Source organism: Haemorhous mexicanus, chromosome 17, assembly GCF_027477595.1.
Source record: "Haemorhous mexicanus isolate bHaeMex1 chromosome 17, bHaeMex1.pri, whole genome shotgun sequence".
Classification (NCBI taxonomy): Eukaryota; Metazoa; Chordata; class Aves; order Passeriformes; family Fringillidae; genus Haemorhous; species Haemorhous mexicanus.
Window position 1 is genome coordinate 1,650,446 of NC_082357.1, and position 26,583 is coordinate 1,677,028.

General features: G+C 53.7%; 2 protein-coding genes across 2 annotated transcripts in view; both read right to left on the reverse strand.

Annotated features, from left to right (window-relative positions):
- WDR90 (WD repeat domain 90) overlaps window positions 1-1,296 on the reverse strand; it is a 37,040-nt gene extending 35,744 nt beyond the window's left edge. The window contains exon 1 of the mRNA XM_059861312.1: window positions 1,237-1,296. Coding sequence (XP_059717295.1) covers window positions 1,237-1,246 — 10 coding nt within the window. The 5' untranslated portion in view covers window positions 1,247-1,296. The remainder of the gene's footprint in view (window positions 1-1,236) is intronic.
- Window positions 1,297-1,416: 120 nt separating this feature from the next.
- On the reverse strand, window positions 1,417-26,246 carry CFAP70 (cilia and flagella associated protein 70). Its single transcript, XM_059861320.1, has 27 exons — window positions 26,092-26,246; window positions 25,093-25,207; window positions 22,909-23,095; window positions 22,519-22,614; window positions 22,075-22,154; window positions 20,869-21,042; window positions 20,294-20,476; window positions 19,803-19,894; window positions 18,667-18,760; window positions 17,505-17,639; window positions 15,368-15,496; window positions 14,236-14,327; window positions 12,529-12,589; window positions 11,162-11,353; window positions 10,460-10,591; window positions 9,519-9,644; window positions 8,869-9,002; window positions 8,655-8,770; window positions 8,344-8,499; window positions 7,407-7,502; window positions 6,648-6,724; window positions 5,769-5,921; window positions 4,287-4,448; window positions 4,035-4,124; window positions 2,555-2,656; window positions 1,732-1,779; window positions 1,417-1,528 (listed from the first exon to the last, which is right to left on the reverse strand). Exons 2-27 carry the CDS (start codon window positions 25,141-25,143, stop codon window positions 1,448-1,450), a joined length of 3,039 nt encoding a protein of 1,012 aa, XP_059717303.1. The 5' UTR covers window positions 25,144-25,207; window positions 26,092-26,246; the 3' UTR covers window positions 1,417-1,447.
- Between the last annotated feature and the right edge of the window lie 337 nt (window positions 26,247-26,583).

Sequence of the window (26,583 nt, forward strand, 5' to 3'; positions counted from 1 at the left end):
CGGGCACACCCCCGTTACCCCGTGTCCCCCCATCCCCGGTCACACTCCCGTTACCCTGTGACCCCCATCCCCGGTCACACCCCCGTCACCCCGTGTCCCCCCATCCCCGGGCACACCCCCGTCACCCCGTGTCCCCCTATCCCCGGTCACACCCCCGTTACCCTGTGACCCCCATCCCCGGTCACACCCCCGTCACCCCGTGTCCCCCCATCCCCGGGCACACCCCCGTCACCCCGTGTCCCCCTATCCCCGGTCACACCCCCGTTACACTGTGACCCCATCCCCGGTCACACCCCCGTTACCCCGTGTCCCCCATCCCCGGGCACACCCCCGTTACCCTGTGACCCCCATCCCCGGGCACACCCCCGTTACCCCGTGTCCCCCCATCCCCGGGCACACCCCCGTTACCCCGTGTCCCCCCATCCCCGGTCAAACCCCCGTTACCGTGTTCCCCCATCCCCGGTCACACCCCCGTTACCCCGTGTCCCCCATCCCCGGTCACACCCCCGTTACCCCGTGTTCCCCCATCCCCGGGCACACCCCCGTTACCCCGTTTTCCCCCATCCCCGGTCACACCCCCGTCACCCCGTGTCCCCCCATCCCCGGGCACACCCCCGTCACCCCGTGTCTCCCATCCCCGGTCACACCCCCGTTACCCTGTGACCCCCATCCCCGGTCACACCCCCGTTACCCCGTGTCCCCCATCCCCGGTCACACCCCCGTCACCCCGTGTCCCCCCATCCCCGGGCACACCCCCGTCACCCCGTGTACCCCATCCCCGGTCACACCCCCGTTACCCCGTGTTCCCCCATCCCCGGGCACACCCCCGTCACCCCGTGTCCCCCCATCCCCGGTCACACCCCCGTTACCCCGTGTCCCCCCATCCCCGGTCACACCCCCGTTACCCCGTGTCCCCCAGCCCCGGTCACACCCCCGTTACCCCGTGTTCCCCCATCCCCGGGCACACCCCCGTCACCCCGTGTCCCCCATCCCCGGTCACACCCCCGTTACCCCGTGTCCCCCCATCCCCGGTCACACCCCCGTTACCCCGTGTCCCCCAGCCCCGGTCACACCCCCGTTACCCTGTGTCCCCCCATCCCCGGTCACACCCCCGTTACCCCGTGTACCCCATCCCCGGTCACACCCCCGTTACCCCGTGTCCCCCAGCCCCAGTCACACCCCCGTTACCCCGTGTTCCCCCTCCAGTCCCCGCTGTCGCCCCCGGTCCCCCCCCACCTGCCGCCATGGCGCGCGCCGCCGGATCAACCGTCCCGCGCGACCGCAGCCAATCAGCGGCGCGATACCGCCTGTCACGTGATTATGTACCGCCCCCAACCCCGCCCCCCGGGGGCTGACCCCTCCCCGTTCCCCTCCCCGCGGTCGCGACGCGATCGCGACAGAGCCGGGCACGAGCGCTCGGGGCGAGGGGACTTTATGTGCCCGGGGCTCAGAGCGAAGGGTCGCCGAAGCCGAAGCGGTGCTGGGCGTCGCGGATCTCCTGCAGCAGCGCGTCGTTCTGCAGGCCCAGCTGCGGGAAAGGGGAGCGGGGTCAGGGCCGGGCTGCGCGGGACTAACTGCCCGGGAGATGCGGGGCTGTTCGGTGGCTCGGCTGCGACACCGGCGGGACAGTGACCGTCCCGCGGCACCGCCGCGCTCCCAGCTGGCCAGGGAGCAGGGTGAGCGGTTGGTGCCCCCGCAGCCCCTCCCGCCCCGCAGGGCACGGACACGAACCTTGACGGTGTATTTGTAACACTGCTCCGCCTCCAGCTCCCGCCCGCCCTGCAACACAGCGCCGGGGAGCGAATCCTGGGGTGCGTCAGGCAGGAAAAGACCCTGAGACCATCAAATCCCCCCATTCTCTCAGCACTGCCAAGGCCACCACTAAAACATGTCCCCAGGTGCTACATCCAAACGGCTTTTAAATCCCCCACTGCCCTGGGCAGCTGTGCCACTGCCTGACCACCCTTTCCATGAAGAAATTCTCCCAATATCCAATCTGAACCTGTCTTGGCATAACTTGAGGCCGTTTCCCCTTGTCCTGTCCCTGTTCCCTGTGATTCCCCCGGCTGTCCCCTCCTGTCAGGAGTTGTGCAGAGCCACAGGGTCCCCCCTGAGCCTCCTTTTCTCCAGGCTGATCCCCTTTCCCAGCTCCCTCAGCCCCTCCTGGTGCTCCAGACCCTTCCCTAGCTCTGTTCCCTTCTCTAGACACACTCCAGCCCCTCAATGTCTGTCTCGTCATGAGGGGACCCAATAGGATCCCAGGATTTAGGGTGCCTCAGCAGTGGCCAGCACCCCAGGAAAGACATGGGATCTCTGTGGAATGACATTTGTAAGAAGCTCAGCAGGGAGGACATGCCCTGGGGCAATCAGAGCCTCAGGGTGCTGCTTTTGCCATCCAAGCACTTGCTTTCCCCCAAGAACAGTCCCCAGACTTTTTATCACAGAGCTCTACACCAGCTCTTCAGGTTCATGAGCAGATGCCAACCTCCCCAGGAGCCCAATGAACCCCTCATGAACGCCCACTCCATCAGGCTGGCACGGGCTGGGCACTCACCTGCAGGCAGATGAGGGCGAGATATCCCCACACTTCAGCGTTGGTGTTATTTAGGGCATTGGCTTCAGAGAGAGCATCTTCTGCTTCCAGCATCTCTTCCAGCTTGAGGGAGAGAAGGAGAGGCATGGAGAAATGACAGAGAACAGGCAGAAAGAGCAATGCCTGTTCAATTGGGAAGCCCTAACAGCAGAAGTGCAAAAGAAGCTCCTAGGAGGGTTTCCCTGAGAGAAATGTGGGGGAAAGGATTTAGGGCACAGACAAGGAGTTATTCTCAGTGCCAGAGCATCCAGCTCTCCAGTCTGGAGCAGGAGCTTCCCACTGCTGACCCCTGTGGGATCACACACTATTTCTAAATTAGCCTCCTGCTGTAAGGAAAGCAGCACAAACCCCTTCACCTCCAGGAACTGAGTGATCCAGTTTTCCATGAGGAAACATGGCTGTGTTTCTGCTCCCTATTCCTGCTGTGCAGCAGCTCTGGGCATGCAGGGGTAGCTGGTGCCCAGGCCACCACTCACCTCCCCAACCCAATTCCACAGCCTCCCAGGAGGTAACATTTGGCCAAGGGGGAAAAGAGGTTTAAATTACTTCCTTGATTGCTTCCTCAGCCAAACTCCCTTGGAGGAATCGGGCAAGGTGTCCCTTGGGGAGACACTGCACTGCTGGTGGCTGGGTGTCCTTGGCAGCCCTCCAGAAATGCTGGATTCCTTTGGACAGGGAAAGCACCGAGATTCCTCCCTGCTGACATCCCACTCAGTGATGCCTTGGTGACATGCAGGTCATGGAACTCAGAGCAGAGCCCAGCTTGTTTGCCATGACACCCTGGGGAAGGAGGTGCTGGCAGGAGCTGGGATGAGGGGAAAGGATGGCTGTTCCCTGTCACTGTGATATTTTATGAAAATCCTTTCGCTAGGATTTTTCTCCTGAGAAGCTGAGAAGCCTCAGGAAGGAAATGTAAACAATAACTATCTGATGGCTGTGGAATGTGGTCTGGAGATGGTTTACCAACAGGTGCAACTTTGATTGGTCTCATGTGGATTGTTTTTACTTAATGACCAACCCCACTTCAGCTGTGTCAGACTCTGGTCTGTCACAAGATTTTATTATTCATTCCTTGCTAGCCTTCTGATGAAATCCTTTCTTCTATTCTTTTACTATAGTTTTAGTATATAATTTTCTTTTAATATAATAGATATCATAAAATAATAAATCAGCCTTCTGAAACATGGAGTCAAGATTCTTATCTCTTCCCTCGTCCTGGGGGCCCTCAAACACCACCACAGTTCCCAGAGCAGGAGCTGAAGGTGACACCACCCGGGTGCCACGCTGGGGCTGTCACAGCACACAGGACACGATGGCATTTGGGAGCACTGGCTCACAGGCAGCCAAAAGTTGCTTTAAACAAGGGGATCCTGCAAAAGCCAAGCCCTGTGTCCTGTGCCACCAAGTGAAGCCCAGAGGACACGAAGGCAGCTGCACTCACCCTGTAGCAAGCGATGCCCACGCCCAGCCAGGTGAGACAGGAGGCAGAGTTGTCACAGGCGAGCAGGTAGATGTGCTTGGCCCGGCCATACTGCCAGGAGAGAGACAGACACATCCTCTGCATCACTCCACAGACAGGGCTTTGCCAAACACCCTAGTGCCACGGGGCTCAGACACCCACTGGCCCCACTGCTGCTGCAGCAGTGATTTATTTTGTGGTAACTTGCCCCCCACATCCCTGCTGGCTGCTCACCTCTTTCTCGTCCAGGTAGATGGAGCCCAGGCGCAGGTACACAAAGTGCATATCAGCAGCATCCTCCTCAAAGCTGATGACTCGCTCGTAGCAATCCTTTGCTTTGTCAAAGTCCTTCTTCAGGTAGCACAGGTGCCCTTTCTGAGCCCAGACATTTGGATTCTGTGCACCAAAAACCAGGAGTCAGACATGGATGGGAGAAACACCTGAGGAGGGGCTGGGACACTGCAAGCAGCAGAAAGGAGGAGCTGAGCAGTGTTTCATTGTATTATCACAACTCCCTGGGCAGTGCTCCAGGCTGGGGACAGTGTGGCTGGAAGCTGCCTGGTGGCAAAGGAAGGACCTGGGGGTGCTGGTTGGCAGCAGCTGAACCTGAGCCAGGTGGGCAAGCAGGCCAATGGCCCCTGGCCTGTGTCAGCCATGGCGTGGCTGGCAGGAGCAGGGCAGTGCTTGTGGCCCTGTGCTGGGCACTGGGGAGGCCACAGCCTCAGTGCTGTGTCCAGTCCTCAGCCCCTCATGACAGGAAAGCCCTGGAGGGGCTGGAGCAGGTGCAGGAAAGGGAACAGAGTTGGGGAAGGGGCTGGAACACCATGAGCAGCTGAGGGAGCTGGGAAAGGGGCTCAGCCTGGAGAAAAGGAGGCTCAGGGGGACCTTGTGGCTCTGCACAACTCCTGACAGAAGGGGACAGCCGGGGGGATCAGGCTCTGCTCCCAGGGAACAGGGACAGGACAAGAGGAAACAGCCTCAAGTTATGCCAAGACAGGTTCAGATTGGATATTGGGAGAATTTCTTCATGGAAAGGGTGGTCAGGCTCTGGCACAGCAGCCCAGGGCAGTGGAGGATTCACCATCCCTGGAAGGATTTAAAAGCTGTGTGGATGTGGCACCTGGGGACATTGTTTAATTGTGAACATGGTGGTGCTGATGAATGGTGGATTTGATGATCTTAGAGGGCTTTTCCAACCTAAACAATTCCAAGATTCTGTGATACCAGGGCAGAGTTTATGGAGAGAGTTAAGGTCAGTGGGCTGCCTGCAGGACACCAGCAATGGGATTCCCCTCCAGCTCCCTGCCCAGTGTCCTGCCTGCACACAGCATTGCCAGGTATCATCTTTCCCCTGCTTTCCTTTCACTCTGCCTCCCCAAAGAGAGCTCACTCTGCCTCTTGTTGAGAGCTCAAAGCTCTCAACAAGAGAGCCTTGTTTGTCATGAAACAGAACCCAACTCCCCCACCCAGGGACAGAGGATCAGGATATACCTATTGAGAGAGAAAAGAAAGGCAGATGTAGAGAGGGAGAGGCAGAGACAGGCTCTGAGATGCTGCCTGCCCGTGCAGGGAGTGGCAGGAGGCTGTGACAATGGGATAACAAAGAGAGCAGTGCTGCAGCCACAGCCTGGTGTGACTGCCCTCCCACTGAATGCTCTGGACAGACAGTGGAATGGTAAAGTGGGAATGAAGCAGGGGCTCTGGGCTCTCACACACCAAGGGGTCGATGCGCACGGCCTCGAGCAGACACTCCTCGCATCTGGGCAAGTCCTCCCGCAGCTGGTAGGTCCAGGCCAGGGCCAGGTAGTAGGCACAGGTGGGGCCTCCCTGAAGGCTCAGCAGCTCATGGGCCAGTGCCTTGTGAACAAACTGGGGAGGAACAGCACAGAGGGTGCTTAGGGGAGCAGGGACACCATGGACACCCCAGCAGGACAGGGCAGGAGAGCTGACTGACACCTCTCTGACTTCCACAAACAGAAAACACAAAGGAAATTTCTTTTTCTCCTCTTTTGAATGTTCGTCTAGTGGAAGGTATCCCTGATCTAGCGGAAAATGTCTCTGCCCAGAGCAGGGGGTTGAAATGAGATGAACTTCAAGGTCCCTTCCATACCAAACCATTCCAGGATTCCATTCAGTTGCTTTAAGCAACTCTTTCTGCCATGTCAAGTTTAGGCAGGCAGCACAATGTGACAACCAGAGATGTCCCAGAGATGACTTGGTAGGACAGGCACATTCCACAGCTGATACAAAAATCCCTCCAGCATACACAAGTGTCTGAATCACAGGAGTTCAAGCATCTTGGAAGCACCACAAGAATGGATCCTATCTCTGAATGCACAGGGAAGAGCACCCTGCACCATTTCTGAGCTGTTCCTCTGCAGCAGGCAGTGCTGGGCTGTGTGTCCACAGCCAGCACTGTGGGCTCCATTCTCTGCCTGGCCACACTTCTGCATCTCTGGGCAGTGGTGGCTTTGCTCCCTCTTGTGCTCAGCCTCTGGAGTAGCCATGTCTCATTCCCTGAGGCCCAGAAAGGGGCTGGCTGGAGCTCTTTGGGAATAAACCAGCCTCCCTCCCCACTCCTCCTGCTAAACTGACCCGGACAGCATTGAATTGCATCAGGAATTCCACTGTCTTCATGAAGATTGTGCAGGGAGGTGGCTGAGGTTCTGGAGCTGCAAGAAAATGTGTCTCTGTCAGTCCCAAAGTGGGGGGTTTATTTCTGGAGCCAAAGCAGGTCCTGGCATCCCAATGGGGACAGAAAAATCCCTGCAACATGGAGCAAAACCCAGGAGGTGGCAGGGGAGGCTGAAGCAGAGATTAACTCAGCATTTCTTTATGAAGGGCTTAAGCTTTGTAGGAGATCTGAAGAGAAATTGCACTCTTCACCCACTAATTTTCCAGTCAAAACCTAGAGGAAAAAAGGTGGAAATTTATGAATGATGTGTGTCAGAGATAACTACAGTGAGGCTCCTGTCTCCTCAAAGCAACCAGGGGGCCCTGAGGCACCCAGCACTGCCATTTCCACCACCACAGGGGCTGTGGAGGAGGCAGATCCCACACCACACACCCAGAGGGGATCCCTAGGGACACTTTAAGAGCTGGTATCTCAGGAGGAAGAAAAGGAAGGTGCAGGGTGCAGTGATGTGAGAGAGAGAGCTGCATTCACCTGCTGGCTGTCCATCCTGAGATGTGCTGCTCTGAAAATCAGAGTGAACCTGCTTTGCCTGCAGATTCCCTGGCTCAGGAGGGACAACAGGCCCTGGCAGCACGGGGGCCATGGCTCACTGCTCCCACATTACTCCACATCACTCCCACAGGACCATCTCCCAGCTCTCCACATCCCCATTCCCAAACCTTCTGGGGCTTCCTGCACTGCTGTAGCCTCTTCCTTGGGTGTCACACCTTCCACGAGCTCTGGTGGATTGTCAGCTGAGCCATCTGGAATCTTCTCTGGAATGAAACCCCCAACAACCATTAGGTGAAAAGCCATAAATTTAAAAAAAAAAAAAAAAAGAAGAGAGAAAATATAAAAGATCTATCAGGTTCTCAAAGCTGGGAAGAAATTTCTTTGCAGAAGGCAATACCTGGGGCTGGGGTTTTAGCACAAGATTACCATGTGAAGCCAGAAACAAGTATAAATGAGGCAGGATGAGAGGAAACAGCCTCAAGATGGGAAGTCTATGTTCAATGATAGCAAAAAATTTATTCACAGAAAGGGTGGTCAGGCATTGGATCAGGCTGCCCAGGGCAGTGGTGAAGTCCCCATCCCTGGAAGTGTTCAAAGGCCATGTGGCTGTGACAGCTGGGGATATGGGCTAGTGGTGAACACAGCAGTGCTGGGTTAACAGTTGGACTCGATCTTGGAGGTCCTTTCCAGCCTTAGTCATGCCATGATTCTATGAATATCCCTTTCCTCATAATCAGAAGGGACAAAACCCTGCATGTGTCACGAGCCTGCCTGCCTGAGGCACTGTGCATGAGTGGTGATAATGTTAAAAATAAAGCTAGTCAGCATTTCCTGCAGCCTGGCCAAATATTTGGGACTCAGGACAGACAGCCTCAGCTTAGGCTGGACTCAGAGGGGCTCCAAAGGGTCACTGCCAAGCAGCTGGTTTGCCCTTTGGATTGCTGTGTTGGGAACTCACAGTGACAGCTTCCATGGAATTCTGTTCTAGCTCACAGTCCACATCTTCTACCTTTACCTCTTCAAAACTCTCCTCCTTCTGCTGTTCACCACACAGATCCACCCCTCCTTGCTGGTGTCAGGGCACCTCCTCGGTTTATCTGTTACCTGGCTCTGTGCTGGGAGAACTGGGCTTTTTCCCTTCTCCCTCAGCAGCCTCAAGGATTCTCCTCTCCTCCTCAAGCTGGGCTCGCAGGAGCTTCTTAGCCTCACGAAAGCTCCTTTCTGCCTGAATGTAATTATTCTGCAGCTCATAAAACAAACCTGTGGCAATGACAGAGCAGCATCAGCAGACACCCAAATGAAGTAAAATGCTTCCCTTAGCCCTCAGCTTGGAGCAGGGAGAAGAGGACTGGGGGCAGGAACAATGCTTGGCTCTACAGGAATACCTTGAGCACCAGACTGGCTTGGTTTTGTACCTGCAAGGGTCCAGGCTATGATGCTGGATGGATCCAAGCAGCAGGCATCCTCAAAGAAAATCTCTGCCTCTTCATAGGTTTGCAGCTTGACACACACAATCCCACAGAGCAGCAAGCTGGGGCAGGGGCAGAGCAGTCAGCCTTGCAGCCCCAGCAGTGGTGTGGGGGATACACTCCACACCCTCCCCACCCACCCACCAGGAGCACTCAGCACCTTTGGATGTGCTGGGGGTCCAGACAAACGGCCTGCTGGAAGCATTCCTGGGCTTTGGTGGCATCCTCATACAGGAGGCAGAAGGCTCCATAGTCCAGCCAGGCCTGGATGCTGCGCTGGTCCCGAGCTATTCTCTGCACAACAGAGATCATCACTGCAGGCAGGCTCAGCACGTGCCATGGACTGGGCAGGCAATTCTGGAATGACCACAGCTTCCCTGGCCACCCCAGCCCAGCTGAGCAGGAATCAAGACCTCGTTTGTCACATGCAAGGGTGTCCCCTAAATGGGATCGTGCTGGAAGCCCACTTCCTCTAAGCCTTCTCCACCTAACACGTGTCCTCCAGCTCCAGCTGATGCCTCCTAGGGCCCAGTGTCCCCAGAACTGACCCAGCACATCCCATTTCCCCTGGCCTCAAGGCTGGAGTCCTCAGTGACCCGGCAGGGACAATCTCACATCCTGTAGAGAGCAGCATTTCCCTGGGAAATCCCTCCCAAATCCTATTTCAGCCTGAGTATCCTGGTGACGCTCAGCTCCTTCCTCCCTCCACCACAGTGGGGGCTGGCTGAGCTGTGAGCAGTGGCCCCACTGTGCTGCTGGGCTGTGCCAGCCCACACAGGTGATGGCAGGAGAGATCTGGGGCTCCCTCACCTGATTGTAGAAGAGAGACGCCAGTTTGAGGTCCTTGTTGGCTTCAGCTTCACGAGCAAAGAGCAAGAGCTGCTTCCTGGTCGTGTTGGGTGGAGGGGCAGGAGAAACATCTTCTCCAGACAGGAGCTGGTAGGGAAGGAGACAGTGTTAGCCCTGGGGAAGGGAAGGGTGCTTTGTGTGATCCCAGCATGGCAGCAGGTCCCACACCAGCACTGTATGGCTGGGGGCTGGCAGCTCCAGTATGGCTGGGGCTGGCACTGGGAAGGGCAAGCTGCTCTGTGCTGGGACACATTCCCACCATTCCCAGGTACTTCTGCCACACAGGCACAGGGCAATATCAATTTTTACAAGGACATGGAGGGGCAGGACAAGGGGAAAAGACTTCCCACTGCCAGAGGGTAGGGTTAGATATTGGAAAGGAATTCTTCCCTGTGAGAGTGGGCATGCCCTGGCACAGGTTGCTCACAGAAGCTGTGGCTGCCCCTGGAAGTGTCCAGGGCCAGGCTGGATGGGGTTTGGAGCAACCTGAGGTAGTGGAAGGTGTCCCTGCCCATAGCAGGGGGTGAATGAGATGAGCTTTAAGGTCCTTTCCAACCCAAACCTGTCTGTGATCCTATGATTATTCACAGCATTCCCTAGATCAAAGTGATGACAAATTTCAGAGGGACCACCCACTGGTGACCTCAGCTCCTGCTCTGCCCAGCCACCCTCGCCATGTGCCAGCTACAGCAACTTCCCAGTACCATGTCACACCTATCCCAGGATTTTGAGCAGTGGGATACAAAGACACTGGATCCCTGCCTCGAGTGTGGCTCATGATCTACATGAGACAACTCCAGCAGATGAAAGATTGAGCCTGCTTCTGCCTTGAAGGCAAAAGTCCTTCCCCTGCCCTGGACCCAGAGTGAAGCCATGGCTCGAGTGACCCCAGTTTCCCCCACCTTGTTCAGGGCCATGTGCATGTGGTCCACGAGGTACACATAGAGCTCACTGAGGAATGCCTGGAGCTGCTCCTTGGTCTCAAATGCTGTGGTCTTCAGATATTTCTCCCTCACAATCTTCACCACAGAATACTGTGGAGACAAGGGAGGTTGCATAAGGCAGGTTCCCTCCCATGCCCCCCACCAGCTCTGTAATCACACACAGACAGGGCCTGAAGCTCCAACTTAGCTCTGAGAAATAAATCCAGCCCACCACTGATAAAAGCAAAAAAAAGCAAGCAAGGGGGATTTCCTTTCCCACATCCCTGACAGCCTTTAGGGACAGCATGTGGATGGCTCATCTCCTCAGGACAGGAGGGGGGCTCCAGGAAGAGTATGGAACCTCCTTTCCCTTCCAAGGCAGACTGGGAATGTGAGAGCATCCAGCTTTGCCTTTCTCAGGTTATGAGCATGGGGCAAATGGATGGGAGTAGCTCCCATTGACAGGAAGCATTCTCTTGCTATGGGACCAAAGCAGCTTGATGCCTGCTCCATTAGAGGGGAATCCTGTCTCTCAGTGCTCACTGCAACAGCTCCAGGTGGCAGGAAGGGATTCTAGAGCACCACATCCTCCTGAGTTACCACCACGGAGCAGCAGTTCCTCACTGAGAAAGTGTCTGGACAAAACAAGTAGGGAAGCAAAAAGCACAAACGAGTCTTCACCTTAAGCTGTTCCTTAAAAGCAAAATATTTCCCAGAGGTATTGAGCTCATAGTTGAGCTGACGTTTTTGTTCCTCCATGGTTTCGTGGTCCATCACTCCCTGGTCAAGCAGCTGCTTCCCAAAAAGCTCATGGTACTCCTTCAGGATGGCAACAGCAACACTGGTGACACGTTTGTGATAATTTTCCACCACCTAGGAAAGAAATAAATAAATTTCACAAGCCACTTATGCAATCAACCTTGATATGTATTTGATTTGCCACAGCCCACACCTCCCATTAACTCCACCTGACTCAAGTCTCAATTAGTCTGTCACACATCCTTTCCTGTCCACGCCTGAGGGCTGAGAAAATATCTGCAGGTAAACATAAAAGAGCTCCTCCCTGCTAGGATTTTCCATCACAACCCAGTATTCCAGTCACTGCTATCTCTTCTATAGCAATATAATTGGCTGTGAGTAAAATACATCTCATTTACTGGGAGCCTTGAAACCCATGGCCAGCCCTCTTCAGCAGAACCTGTAATCTCCATAATCTTGGTCCTCAAAACTTCTTGGTGACATGAGAAAGGTCAGGGCTGACTCTGTTCAGGTTTGATGAAGCACAGGGGCTGGTCTGAGACAAGGAACTGTTGGAACTGCCCAGGATATAAATGTAAGGTGATGGTAGCCTCTTTTCCCAGCATCCCATTTCCTTCCAAACATTCCTCCATGGCTGCCTTCCCTCCCTTTGCTCCATCTCTTCATGGCTTCCCTTTGAGTGGGATGTGAACACGAATGATGGATGGGTTCCCAAGGCACACTGCTGTGGAGATAACTCATACAGAAGTTTCCTTTTCTGTGTATTTCATAGAATATGTTGAACTGGAAGGGATCCACAAGGATCAAGTCCAGCTCCTGGCCCTGCACAGACACCCCAACAATCCCACCCTGGGCATCCCTGAGAGTGTTGTCCAAACACTCCTGGAGCTCTGGCAGCCTCAGGGCTGTGCCCATTCCCTGGGGAGCCTGGGCAGTGCCCAGCCACTCTTTTCCTAAAATCCATTAAAACCTCCCCTGACACAGCTCCAGCTGTCCCCTTGGGTCCTGTCACTGCTCACAGACAGCAGAGATTGAAGCTGCCCCTTGTGAGGAAGCTGCAGACCCCAATGAGCTCCACCCTCAGTCTCTCTTCTCCTGGCTGAACATTCCAAGTGACCCCACACTCCTCATATTTCCCTATTCCCTTCTAGACCCTTCACCACCTCTGTGGCCCTGCACCCCTGATCTCTTCAAACCTCATCCCCATGTTGCTGTGGGCTGAGAATGAAGGCTCTGAGGGCAGGGTGGGGTGGCAGAATGGTGGCAAGGCCACAGGCTCTCACACCTACCTTCTTGGCTCCTTCCGTCCGCGGGGCCAGCGCAGGGCGGGGAGGAATCAGCTCCTTGACCCTGTCAGTGAGAGCAGAGGAGACATCAGCAGAGCCACTGCCAGGGATGTTGTCTTGTGTAGTGTGAGGGCTCCATCCTGCCATCGTGTCCATGAGACACCTCACAGGCACCTGGGAGGAAACCTGAAGTCTCAGACCAAGAGTGAACAGGTGCCTACAACTGATGGTTGTGGCTTGTCATGACAGGGTTAACATTTATTGCCAACCCAAACTGCTCTCCTGGAGCAGCAGAGCTGGATCTTGGAGCTCCTGGTTCTGCAGAACAGGAGTAAGGAAGGAACCAGACTGAGGAGAGCTCTGTAAAATTGGGTCACTAAACAGCCCAGACCACCCGATCCATCAGTTCCAACACTGCCCAGTTTGGCTGTGGCACCCTTGGCCACACATCGACCCCCAGACACCAACCTCAGACCCCCAGACACCACCAGCCCTGCCTGAGCTTCTGTGGAGTTACAATGACCTTCCATTAGGATTAGCATATTTTTAACTAAGAATTTATTAAGGTGAGGGTGCCTGAGCACTGGAGCAGGATTCTCTGTGGAGTCTCCTTCCTTGGATATATCCAAAAAGCATCTGGACACAGAGTAACGTGCTGTGGGGAGCCCCAGTTGAACATGAACAGTGGTCTAAGTGACCTTCAGCAGCCACTTGTAAATTGAATCATTTTGGGATTCTGGAATTAAAATCCCTGGTACCAAACTAGCCTTAATTAATTTAAATTTTTTTTCACTATTTGCTGCTTGCTGGACTGCAGAACACCCTCAGTCCTCAGAACATGATCCATCCCACCAAGCTAAGGTGCCACAGGCCTTGTTCAGGGGCACACAAGCAAGGAGGAGTGACACTGAATCCACACACATTGCAGAAGAGTAGAAATCTATAAAATAGGCCAGGAAAAGGTCTGTTCTAAGAGGGGTTCACCCTCGTCAGCTTGTTCCTCCTGGAAGACAGCAGGGAGCAGTGAGGACAACACATATACCTTCAATGAATGGATGACATTCCTGTTTGAGAGATATAAACCTGCATCTCTTATACCTTATTTATCTGCTACATTTTCTTTTTTTTTTTTTATTCCATAAATTAGGTGTTTTATGCCTTTCTAACCCATAGCACAGCAGGGCTGCCACTGGACAGGAACTGAAGTCTCAAAGCAGCAGAGATGAAAGAGCAGCTCTGCAGCAGAACAACATGAAAACTAACATAAAAGCTGAGGAATGGGTAAAATATTGTGAGAAAAGTTCTGGAAAGCTAAAAATGAGAGAATTCTCTGATGAAGCAACAGCAGCACTACCCAGGGCAGTCCATGCTGGTGGCCAGGACTGACCAAGCCACAGAACATCACATGCAAGAGGCAAGCACATGAGGATTAGAGGGAAACAAAGCCCAGACAGGAACACAGGCACTGCTGTGCTGCTCTGGTGTCTCTTGTTTTGAGAGGAATGGCAGGGAGATGCCAGCTGGGATGAACAAGTGTTTTCCCAACACACCAGATGCCACGTCTAAAGCAGTCTGGCCAAATCCTCCTCCTGATTCCTGTGGGCTTTGTCTCAGGCCCTCTTTATGGAGTATTCCAAGGGGGGTTCCTGTACAAGCCTCTCTCCAGCCTGCAGAGAGGAGCTGTCAGGCCCACAGCCCATCCTTACGCACCGCTGGACCAGCTCCTCCCGCAGACGCTTTGGGACCAAGGGCCTGTCCAGCTTTATCTCCATCACCAGGAACGTTCCTGCCTCGCTGTATTGCTGTGGAAAGAAACATTGCTCCCTGTGTCGTGCTGTCTGCAGCCAGTGCTGGCACAGTGAAATACTGAGCACACAGCCACAGATCTCCCAACTGCAGAGATCCAGCTTGTTTTATAACCCGCCCTCAGAATGAGTTACAGCAGCAAAATCCAGCTCGAGAAACCAGGCTAGGGAAAAGGAGAGAGCCCAGATAATCAATCTGCCTGCAGAATGAATGTGCATTCCAGAGGAAAAAGGCAAAATATGAAGGGATAATTTAAATAAATGCCTGACAATTTACAGAGACCTTCTAGCCCAGTGTGCCAGCCTGGTCTCCAGGTGGACGTCACTGGAAGAACTCTGGGACAACATCTACGTAAAACATCCCTTGTCCAACTCACTCTTGAGGATTTAATTGTGTGAAAGGTGTGAGACACCAGCGTGATGCTCTACAGTCTCTCCTTCTCTTTGGAGAGACATAATTACCTGTCCTTCAAGGCTGAGATTTGTGACATTTTCAGATTCTCCAGTGCCATCTGACAACTGGATTTTGGATGGGCTGAGTAACTATTGGGAAAAAGAAAAGATGTCTCTTGTTTCAGACTCAATAAATCTCAAATCTTTGCAAGTTCAAGCAGCACATCCTGGGATTTCAGATAAGGGAAAACTGCAGCTTCCTTACAAGAACCAGCTCCAATGTCTGCTCTCTGTGACCAGTGACAGCACCTTAGAGAATGGCTGGAGCTGTTACAGGGATGGATTAGGCTGCATGTCAGGGAAAGAGTCTTCCCCCACAGGGTGGTTGGGCACTGTCACGACCCCAAGGCTATCAGAGCTCCAGGAGTACTTGGACAACACTGTCAGGCACAGGGTGGGATTGCTGGGGTGTCTGTGCATGGGCAGGAGTTGGACTCATGGTCCTTGTGGATCCCTTCGTGTTGAGAAGATTCTATGGCTCTAGGATAATGAGTATTTCTCATCCATCCCTGGTTCCTGGGTCCCAACTTCTTGTGACACAGAACCAGAGCAACCACAGTGCCATGTGCCTCCCCAGACCTTACCGTTCCATTGGAATCTTCCCTCTGAGTCTTACTGGGAGCAGCTTTGCTGGAAGGAGAGGTCCCCAGCCTTTCCTTGCCCAGACTGAGCTGTGACCTGCGATCCCGGAAAATACTGTACTGAACTCTGGTCTGAAAAATAGGGAGAATCAAGGGACAAAGCAGGCTTCCTCACTCGCTTGCCTTAACCTCTCTCATCACAAAACACACTGTCAGGGTCTTAAATGCCTTAAGAAGTTTTGTAACCTCATTCTCTCCTCCTAGAGTTCAGCTGCTGGTGCTCCAGCCCAGCTCTGATCCTGTGTAGCTGTGAAGCCTCAGGTCAGACTATGATACTCAGGGGGGGGGTCTCTCCATCTTCCCTCAAAGAGGTGTATTTTTACTGAGGACTGGCTCTTGGTCCTTGCCTGAGATACGTGCTGAATGTGCTGGAACCCAGACCTATGATCCTGAATTCCTGGTGGGATCCTAGACCTGCCTCACAGCTATGGATTTGCCTGGTGATGAGGGCTGCTGGATGAATCTAGCTTCTCTCACCAGGCTTGCTCCACATCTTTTTGGGGGTCCCCACCTGCCTGACAGCATCCCTTGGCTCCCAGCTCATTTTCCGGGGTGGAGCAGCTTCCCTGACACACATCAGGGAATTGCAAGGAATAGGTTTGTCAGACTTTGTGTTTACACAGCATTTGACCACTCAGACAGGCTGTCCCCTCCCACACATCCTGGTTAAAGGAATTGGGCTAGCAAGAGTTATGGGGTTCCTGGGGAGAGGATGGAGCAGCTGTAGGGAAACTCCTTAGACCAAGAGGCAACCCAAAGCACCTGGGGAGCAAGGACTTCACATGTGACAGATAAATGGCACAGGACAAGCAGCACCACGCAGCCCAGGGGTCATTATTCATGGCAGGGAAGCAGAGCCCAGCAGACACACTCGTGCCCAGCCCAGCTCTGTAGCAGCCAGTGGGACCAGGGAGGCAGGAGAAGGGCTGGAATTCACTCCAACCCCTGCACCTGGACCACAGCCCAACAGGGAACATGGCGGGTAAAACCAGACTGTACATCTGCCCTCCTGAAACAAGTTCAGGTCTGTTCCAGGAGGGAGAGACTGAGGGAAAATGGAGATGTAACTGTCACTCTTAGTAACAGAGAGGGAAAAACGAAAAGACAAATAAACCTCGGTGAGCTAGAGCTGAAAGAGCTCCAGTGACAGCTTTTTTGGTGGTTGCCGGGGGTAACGCAATCCTTTTAAAGCCACTGTTTGCTCTTCCCAGCAACACTGTTCCCTTGCCCATGTTCCAGCCTGGGGAGAGTGGATCATGCTGGCATAGGAGGGAGTGGAGTGAGATTCAAAGCCTCTCTCAGCTCCCAGACCTGCTCACCCCCCCGCTAGAAATCCCCTGCCTTGGAAAAACCTGCACCTAAAAGCTTGTGTCATTAATTTTCTCCATCACCAGAAGGGCACTCAAGGTTTAGATCCAGCTCCAACTAGCACACTGTCAATCCTGCCTGCTCCCAAACACCCCCTGTCCACCCTTCCTGCTCCCAAACACTCTCTGTCCACTGTCCCTTTTCCCAAACACCCCTTATCCACACTGCCTGCTCCCAAACACCCCCTGTCCACCCTGCCTGCTCCCAAACACCCCCTGTCCACCCTTCCTGCTCCCAAACACCCTCTGTCCACTGTCCCTTTTCCCAAACACCCCCTGTCCACCCTGCCTGCTCCCAAACACCCCTTGTCCACCCTGCCTGCTCCCAAACACCCCACTGCCTTCGCTGCCTGCTCCCAAACACCCCCTGTCCACCCTGCCTGCTCCCAAACAACCCCTGTCCACTGTCCCTGCTCCCAAACACCCCCTGTCCACTATCCCTGCTCCCAAACACCCCCCTGCCTTCTCTGACTGCTCCCAAACACCCCCTGTCCACCCTTCCTGCTCCCAAACACCCTCTGTCCACTGTCCCTTTTCCCAAACACCCCTTATCCACACTGCCTGCTCCCAAACACCCCTTGTCCACCCTGCCTGCTCCCAAACACCCTGTGTCTACTGTCTCTGCTCCCAAACACCCTCTGTCCACTGTCCCAGCTCCCAAGGCCTCAGTGCAAACCCAGCTGCAGAGCTGGAGCAGAGCCTGCTGCTCTCACCTTCTCAAACACCTCGCTGTCCTCGTAGTTGAAGACACGGAAGGCCCCTCGGATCTGCTTTACCCCAGGGCACAGCAAATGCATCATGTTGACATATGCCACGCCATGGAAGGCAATCTGCTTGTCCTCATCTTTCTGGAAACACAGAGCAAGGGACTGAGATCCTGAACAAGCTGTTATTCTCCTTAAGGGAACAAGGTCACCAATCTCATTAAGAGAAGGCCACACAGCAAACTGATGCACCTGATGAGCCCATGGTTCTGTCACTGGCACGCAGCCGAGACAACCTGGATGAATACACTGGAGTCATTCCATATGTAGAATATTAATTTTATACCAATCTCCATGGGGCAGCTTTTCTCTCTAATTCCTGCACTCTGCTGTTCCTCAGGGTGCTCTTGTTGAGATACAGCTGGAAAATTATCAGCTGTGTGTGGTTAGAAATCCAGGTGACCCTACCAGAGTTGTGCATCTCAGGTTGGACAGACACCAAGTGGCTTAGGAGGTGTGGGAGGCCTGGCTAGAAGGATCATCATCAGAGCTGTAAAATCCTGGCATTGTGAGTGCTGAAAGGGATTTACACCAACTTATATGGCTCTGCCCTGGGATAGATTAGGAGCTCTCACGCAATCATCTGCCAGGAGCAGAACTATTCTCTAAGGGGCTGTTTCTCTGTTAAACCACCCTGGTATAGATGCAAAAGCATAACTTACCTACAGCCTGAGAAAGGATGCAAGAACTTCCTCAAGCTGTTTCAAAACCCCACTGACCACAGATCAGCTCAGTGAATTACTTTTAATTCTCTTCAGAGGCAGGCTGGACAAGCCTCTGAGCCACCTGGTCTAGTGGAAAGTGTCCCTGCCTGTGGTAGGGGGTTGGAAGGAGATGGAGTCCAGGGTCCCTTCCAACCCAAACTATTCTGTGATTTTAAAAGTCACCCTGTCCTCTTTCCAGTGAGCTACCGCAGACCATCAGTGAGAGCTATAAGGAAAAAATATGACTCTGTAATTATTTAGCAGCCCTATAAAGCTGATTTTTCACAAAGCTTCCTGCTCTCTGACTCACCTTGGCAGCTTCAAGGCCGATTTTGGTATCACAAAGGCCTCAAGAGGAAAACACCTGATAATGCAATGCTACTCCACAAGCCAGACCCTACTTTTACCTTCTCAGGTTTGCTGCCTTTCCCCTTGCCACCTGTGGACATCCTGCAGAGCTCCACGGGCCAGTGGCGGCGCTCGGCAATGCGCGTCTGCAGGCTGGGCACAAAGGATGCAGGATGCACTGAGGAGATGCAGAAACCCAGCTGGAGAGCCCCACACCCTCCTCTGTGCCCCAGCAGCTCCCCTTGAGTTTGCTTCACCCTATTCCCTCAGCAAACACCCTCAGGCCATGGGAACACTGTGATTTAGGGCAGACTGGGTACATTTTCTGCTCTGCCCACTGCTGTGTGCATTTATGGCACAGCCAACTTTAAAACAACAGTGAGAGCAACACATTGGGCTTTCTCTCTCCCCCAGTTACTTCAGAAATAAGTAAGAAGGAATGTGATTAACTTTGGTATAAAACCTGAATTGTACAGAGCAAGTGGTTCCTGAGCTTGCATTCAATGTGGCTGGTGACTCTGACACCAGCAGGCAGGTGGATGATGTGTAGGGAAAAGAATTTAAAAAATCAAATGAGATAGACATGAGTATTTCCACAAGGAGTAATTTGGCTGTGAAATGCACAGCCATGATGCAGCTGAGGCCAGAAAATAGCAGGATTCAAAGATAAATGGAACACTCATCCTGATCTTGAGCGTATCTGGAGCTGCTAAAGGCAACACTTATCCAATAAAAAAAGCAAATGAAGAGTGCCCACATGGAGTGAAAGGTTTGAACGTATTTGGGATTCAGTAAAAACTTAATTAGCAGCTCAGAGGAGAGCTGTGGATGCAACTCTAGTCCAGGTCTGCTCACCATAACTGCTGCCCCTTCCTTCAAGCTATGCAGGGACCAGCCCCCAGCCCCAGCTGCTGGCAGCAGGAAAGAGCATTTGTGGCCTGGAGATAGCAGCTCCAGATAATTCATCTTTTCCCAGCACAGCAGAACAAAGCTGCTGCCAGCAGTTCAAGGCACTTCAAGAGCTGTGTCCTTGCTCAGGTGAACACTTGTGGCCAAGAGACAGTCACAGCAGCCATGGCAGGTGAGGCAGAGCCACAGTTTGACCCCTAAGTGGTCCAAGAGCACCTGCATGTTGCAGCTCCTTGCCTCAGGTCATTCTGAGCATGTTCTGGGCTGGCTTGCTCAGGTCCCTTACACGGCCACGGCATCAGCGTCCAGGAAACAGCGCGTTTCCATGTCCCACACGACCCTCCTCGCACTCTCGGCCTGGCTCCTGAATTCCTTGTCCTGTGAGAAACAGCAGTCAAAGGCAAGACAGCAAACTCCACAGCCTGCATCATCCTCAAAAGTGTCCCCAGGAGAGAATGTGAGTCAGACAGAGGTGTCCAAGTGCCCAAAGGCAGGCCAGCCCCGAAGAGAGGCTGATGGCTTTTCCTGCAGATACCATCAGCGTTAAGTGCCTGGCTCACGGGAGATAACCCAGCTCCCAGCCCAGCAGCTCAGTGTGGGTGTTTTCTGGGACCAGACCTGCCACATTCTCCCTTGGGATGTCTCCAGCAGTGAGTCAGCACGTCCCAGGAGAATCACCTCTGTACTGGACACTGCACAGTGACCACCCACCTCCCTCTCATACCAAGTCTCTCCATCCCTCCTGGTTCTATTGCAAACTTGCCAGTCCTTCCTCACCTCACTTTTGTTGAGCTCTCCATCCTCATCCTCATAGGGCCCACCAACAATGAAGGAGTCAGGTATGTTCAGAGCATCAGGGGCCAGGATGGGGCCAAGGGGCCAGTTTTTGGGCCGGGGAAATGGTTCCTTTTCACCATCAGCCTTCAGAATGCCATTCTTGAAGAGCAATGGCAATTCTTTCTAGAGAGACAGAAGAAAAAAAGGATTTGCATTTCTAACAGGAGCAGGAGCAAGAGCCAGCTGCTCCAAGCTGGGATAACAAAGCAAAGCAACAGTACAGGGTGCCTGGCTTGGAAAATGCACTCCACCGCACGCATACAAAGAATGGAATAAAAATAAAGAGCCACGTGGAAAAAAATCTGCCAGTTTGAATCCAAATCTTTCCAAACAGACCTTTGTTTGTGTTAAAGAAACACATCACGCCACAGAGACTCTAAGACCTCCCAACAAAGGCTGCTGGTGCACAAGCACTGAGGCTGTGCACCCCAAGTGCCTGGACACTTGTTCTATGGGGAGGGAGAACAACCCAAACCCAGCCAAACCCCCTGCCACTGGGCCTGGGCCATTCTCACCTCACCAGCTGCTGGCATTTGCAAGCAAGCCATGTAGTTTTGCTGGGCGTCAGGGGTAAAGGCTTCAGGGACAGAATAAGCTGCCTCCAGCGTGATGCTCAGGAGGTTCCCACTTGAGAACTGGGTGGCAGAGAGCAGGAGCTCTTTGGCGCTCACTGTCACTTCAAGGCCAGCCTGTGAGACAAAGATAAAATCGAGCCAGTAAACAATTATAGCTTGCCTGCTCTTAGGGAGAAGCAAGCAGAAACCCAAGGCCAGAACATATAATGTTATCTTGTGCCTCATCTTGGATGTAAAAGAAAACAGCCTAGCACAGAAAAGGAATCTCAGGACCAATTTGGCTCAATTGTGGTATTTGTTTGTTTAAATCACAGCCTGGCTGAGGTATGGCACATGCCCCAAGGGTCTCATAAAATGAGCTGTGGAGAAAGAGGCAGGGTCTCATGAAAGGAGCCACAGAGAAAGAACATCAAGGGTGGAAAATGAGGCTTTTCCCCTGGTGATTCAGAGAGCCACAGCTTTGCCTCTGCCCTATCTCCATGCTCTGTGTGCAGCCTTTAATTACCTGTCCCAGCCCTGGATGGATGGTGTATGAGGGAAAACCAGCTGGTCAGCATTTATTACCTGCCCTCCCTAATGAGTGCCCCCCCACCTTGCTCACTGTGAACTCCTCTTAAACACAGAGCTGTTAATAGGATATCCACCCCTCCAGTTTGCTCCCGGTGCTCACTGCAGGCAGGCTCAGCAGCAAAATTGGACCCATTTTCCCAGCCTCATACTTCATTCCCTATTTTAGTGACTGGGTACTTTGCAACCTGCTGAATGAATAAGGACCTTGCAGGACAGGCAGTCAGAGTCTGTACAATAATGGACTCAGACATTTCATCTGCAGAAAGGAAGGCTAATAAAGCTGGGCAGGTGACCCCGCCACTGCCTTTTGGGGGTTTTCAGCACTGTGCTTTCCATCTTTGTTATTTTTTGCAGAGCAATTGGGTAGCTGCACACATTAACATTTCCCAGCACGACCTCACCTATCAGAGGGAAGCAGGGACAGACGTCAGAGGGAGCGGGAAAGGCCTCCAAGCCTGTAACATATAGGGCTGTACCACATCCGTGATGAGCCAGGCAGCTGAGTCATGTTCTCCCTCCCATTAAAAAGCAGCAGAGAGCTGAATGAGGGAAGGAACAGTTCCAAATTCCACATACCGTGGCCTCAGGGTAAAGCTTCGCTGATGGGGAGGCAGGCACTGCATACAAAGGAGCTAAGACCTTCAGTGAACGCACTCCTGGGAAGAAACAGGAATGAGAACAGCCTGAAGTGAGACCCTCTGCAAAGAATCACAGTCATGGAATGATCTGGGTTGGAAGGGACCTTAAAGATCACCTTGTTCCAGCCCCCTGCCATGGGCAGGAACACCTTACATGAGGCAAAATCATGGTTCTGAATTTTGATTTCGTTCTGAACGAATTCTGAATGATGAGCTTCTCTTCCCGCGCCCCGCACCCCCACCCCCCCAGTCAGATTTTGCAGAGCTATGAAGGTTACTTTGTCCAAAGGAGATAAATTGTAGTCAGGGGTCCATAAGCAGAGATCAGAAAGTGCCAGGGAGCAAGGCGTGGTCATGGAGGCTGTAAAACTCAATACTGTACCTTGCAGCAGAGGTAGAAGGTCCACCACAGCCTGGGCAAGAGGAGCGATTTTATCTGGTTTTTTCTTGTCCTTTGATGTCACTTCTAGCAGTGTCACTAGGGAGATAAAAAGAGAGGAGCTGGCAGAATTCCTTGGACCAGCAGGTCAGGCACCAGGGAGGGTCTGTGCGAGCTCTGGCACAAGCTCCTCTTCACCTCCCAAGGCTGACAAGCACAGCAAAGCCAAAGGAGCACGGGCCAACATGAAAGGGGATTCTTCCAGCTGGCAGAGATGGACAAGAAGTGCTGAGAGCCTCCCACCACTGCTGCTGAAGTGCTATTCCTGAACCAGTGACTCCCGCAGCGACAGCACCCAGCTCCAAGGTGGGAGATCTGGCACCAGCTACTTACAGAGCAGTGGTTTCTGCACAAGGACATCCAAGGAGTTGGGCCCATCGGGGCTGTACTCAAAGCTGGTGCTGAAGTCGTATTCTGCTGTCCCATCTGGCAGCACATTAGTCTTGGGGGAGTCTCCCAGGACCGCTCCATTGTACTCCACACGCACCAATGTATGCAGCAAGTTGCTTTTGAGAGTTTTCTGTCAAAAAAAAAAGAGCTCAGAGAGCAGCTGGCTCTGCAGCAGCATCCCAGGATCAGAGTTCCTCTGGCAGCAGCTCAGGTCAGTGACCAGGACAGGGCTCACTTGTGGGAGTCTGTTCTACCACAGGAATGAGGAGGAGGAGCAGAGCTTGGCCACACTGAGACCTCACCATTCCCTGTCTTTAGGACGGAAATTTCCTGTTTCACCATGCTGTGATGCCCCAAAGATTATCAGGAGCTGTGGCAAGGGAGATAGAGAGGTTCAGGCTTCACCTCAGGAAAGACACATCTAAAACAAATCCCAAAATACTCCACTGATATTTTTGTACTTCCAGGAAGCCTGAGACCTTTGCTGTCTCCTAAGAAAGCAGCTCTTGAGCTACAGGGATGAGCTCACAGGACACCTGTGGATGTCGTGTGGTGCAAAATGTCCTGAAATGGACAAGAGAAAACAGCCTTGAGTTGTGCCAGGGGAGGTTTAGGTTGGATATTAGGGAAAATTTATTCACTGTAAGGGTGTTCAGGCACTGGCACAGGTTCCTCAGGGAAGTGGGGGAGTTCCCATCCCTACAAGTGTTCAAAAGACACCTGCATGTGGCACTTGGGAACTTGCTTTAATGGTGTCCTTGGCAGCGCTGGGTTAAAGGTTGGACTTGATGGTCTCAGAAGCCTTTTCCAACCTACATGATTCCATGATTCTGTGAAATCAGAGGAAGGGCTCCAGCAGTTCTTAGGGAGCTCTGCAATTTGTTGTTACACCACCTCCATACCACTTGCTTTAATCAGAGATGAGGAGATTCAGATTTTACTTTGAATTTCAAATGTCTAAACAGAGGGGTTTAAACAGGGCTGGAGAGGAACAGTGAGGGCACAGCACATGGCAGTGGGGATCCACAGGGCCAGCACTGGGCACCTCCACAGCACAGGAAGTGCTGGGCAGCAGGTACCAAAGGGCTCCCTGCAGCAGAAACACAGTTTAGCTCTCAATCCACAGAGACGTGGCTGAACACAAGGACCATTGTACCCAATCCCAGCTTTTCCTTAGTGCTGAGCCACAGGGATGCCTAACCCGCCCTCAGCTCCCCCTCTCCCTGTCACTGGGGTAATTAGTTCCATGCTGGTTCTTACACAAAAGAGAGATCTCTTTCACTTGGTTTTAATTTTCAGCCCTTCTCACTGTCTCCTTGAGCATACATCCTCTGAATGGCTAAACAGAAGAATCCAATTAACCTTTCCCTGTACCATTAATTATCCAAGACTCCTCTCTCATCCTTCTCTACATTGCCTCTAATTAAGCAGATTCCACACTTATAGCTAGAAGTGGATTCCACATTCTTACAGCCGGGTTTTTTTTCATCCTGTTGCTGTGATTATTGCCCTTTTGTAACCCCCCTCCTTTTGTACAGCCCTTTCTCACGGTGGAGCAATCAGAACCACAAAGCAACATTCCAGATGCAATCAATCCAGCAGTCTTTCCTTCCCAGCATTGTTTATCCTCCTCTCACCTCATACCTCACCTAAGCTGCTGTTTGCTGAATCCATCAGTGTAAGAGGTACTTCAATACTACAATGTGAAAGCCTCAAGCAGGTGCTTTTGGATTGCTTTTTCTGTCTGCTGCCGGAGCAGAAGCAGGGATTTGCATTTTTTCTGCTTGCAGCAGGAGCTGAGCTTCTCCTCCACATTTCCTCCCAAATGCCAGTTCCTCTGGAAGACTTTAAGGACAGCTGGGTGCATCACATGGAAATCACAGCAGTGGTGGTTTGATTGGCACCAGCTCATAGCCCTGAACTGGATCCACAGCCTTTTTAAAACCAGAGCCACCCTATTGCTTTCAATATGATTTAAACAGCTGGAGCTTGGATGAAAATCTGGCTTTACACCCAAGGTGACGTCCTTTCACAGGTTTTTTGCCTGCTCTCACAGGGGATCCCTGTGCACACAGAATTGCTCTGGCCTTGTTTATTAAATGAGTAGAGATATTTTCAGAACTTTACCAGGTCCTGTGCATTCACGACCGTGATCTGTACTGGTATTGGCTGTGACATACTGGGAAGAGCTGCAGCAGCAGGCTCCTTCCTACCAGTCAGCCCCGCAGGGACCTCCTCAGCTCTGCAGGAGAAAGAATGAGGAAAGAAACATGAAACTGCTCCATTCCTCTCCCAGATACCTCTGCAGGACACAGCAGTGCGGGCTGCAAGCACTATTCAGGGCTTGGCTGTCAAAACACCATTGAATGCACAGGGCTTTGGCAGTGACGAATCTCTCACGAGGTGCAGGGGGAGGACTAGGAAAAATGTAATGTGAAAATTATCCATCTCTGTAAGCTTCACCCAGCTGCTGCTCCCAGGAAAGGTTTGTTGTGCCAGGCTGCTCTCAGCTCCCAGTACACCCCTGGCTCTCTTTTACTCCCTTTTTAAATTAATGGTGACCCCATGGGACAAAGGCTGGCGGCCACGAGCCGTCCCCCCACGGCTCCCGAGTGCTGTGGGGACCTTTCTCCTTCCGCTCCTCAGGTTCGTGAATCACTCAGGATTCCCTCAGGGCTCCAAGGAACCCCACGGCCCCCTCACCTCACACTCCCAGGGCCTGGCAGCCCCCTCAGGGCAGCACTGATGGGCTCGGGGCTCCTCTCACCCTCGTGTGGTCCAGCACCCCCTCACCGACAGTCCTGGGGGTCTCCAGCAGCCCCCCACCCACGGGCCCAGCGGTTCTCCTGCTCCAGAACTGTCCTGCAGCCCCTCACCCACGGGCCTGGAAGCTCTCCTGCCCCAGAACGGTCCTGCAGCCCCTCACTGACGGTCCCGGGGGTCTTCCCGACCTGGGGCTGCACCTACAGCCCCCGAGCCACGGGCCTAGGCGCTCTGCTGACTCGAGGGCTCCTGCAGCCCCTCACCCACGGTCCTGGAAGATCTCCTGCCCCAGAATGGTTCTGCAGCCCCTCACCGACAGCTCTGGAGACCCTCCCGCCCCGGGGGGATCCTGCAGCCCCTCACCGGGAGCCCGCCGGGACACGGTGCAGCGCCGGGGCTCGAACCTGCGGCTTGCCCGACTCGGCGGAGGGCTCGCGTCCCGTCACCACAGCGACGCGGCGGCTCCCGCAGGCCCCCGAAACCTCGCGGGACCCCGGCCCAGCCCCGCGTGTTGGGGGCGTGCCCGTGAAGCCGCGGTCGCCGCCATGATGGGTGTGGGCAGCCCTCACCAGCCCCCGCTGGGGCCGGGGTCCCCCTGAGCCGTCCCATGTGAGCGGGCGGTGCTGTACGGCCACCATGTCCCCCTTTTCAGCCTGGTGTGTCCGGCTGCGGCCAGAGCCCACTGCTGGCCTCCGCCCCGGCTGGCACAGGCTGTGGTGCCCACCCAGGCACTCCCTCACACCCCGCTGGGGGCCCTGAGGCGGTGGTAGGGGGGTGCCCGCAGGCCGGGCCGGGGTGGGGTCCCTATGGCGGGGGGAGAGGGCAATGACTTTGTGTCCCTATGGTCACAAAGGC

What these genes read in the sequence shown, in the direction of transcription:
- CFAP70 (XM_059861320.1), bottom strand. Translation starts at nt 25,143, where the DNA reads ATGTCACAGCCAATACCAGTACAGATCACGGTCGTGAATGCACAGGAC. An exon ending in GGACGGAAGGAGCCAAGAAG is followed by an intron (nt 11,354 to 12,528) that starts GTAGGTGTGAGA and finishes TTTCTTTCCTAG; the next exon opens with GTGGTGGAAAATTATCACAA. An exon ending in TGGGCATCGCTTGCTACAGG is followed by an intron (nt 2,657 to 4,034) that starts GTGAGTGCAGCT and finishes CTCTCCCTCAAG; the next exon opens with CTGGAAGAGATGCTGGAAGC.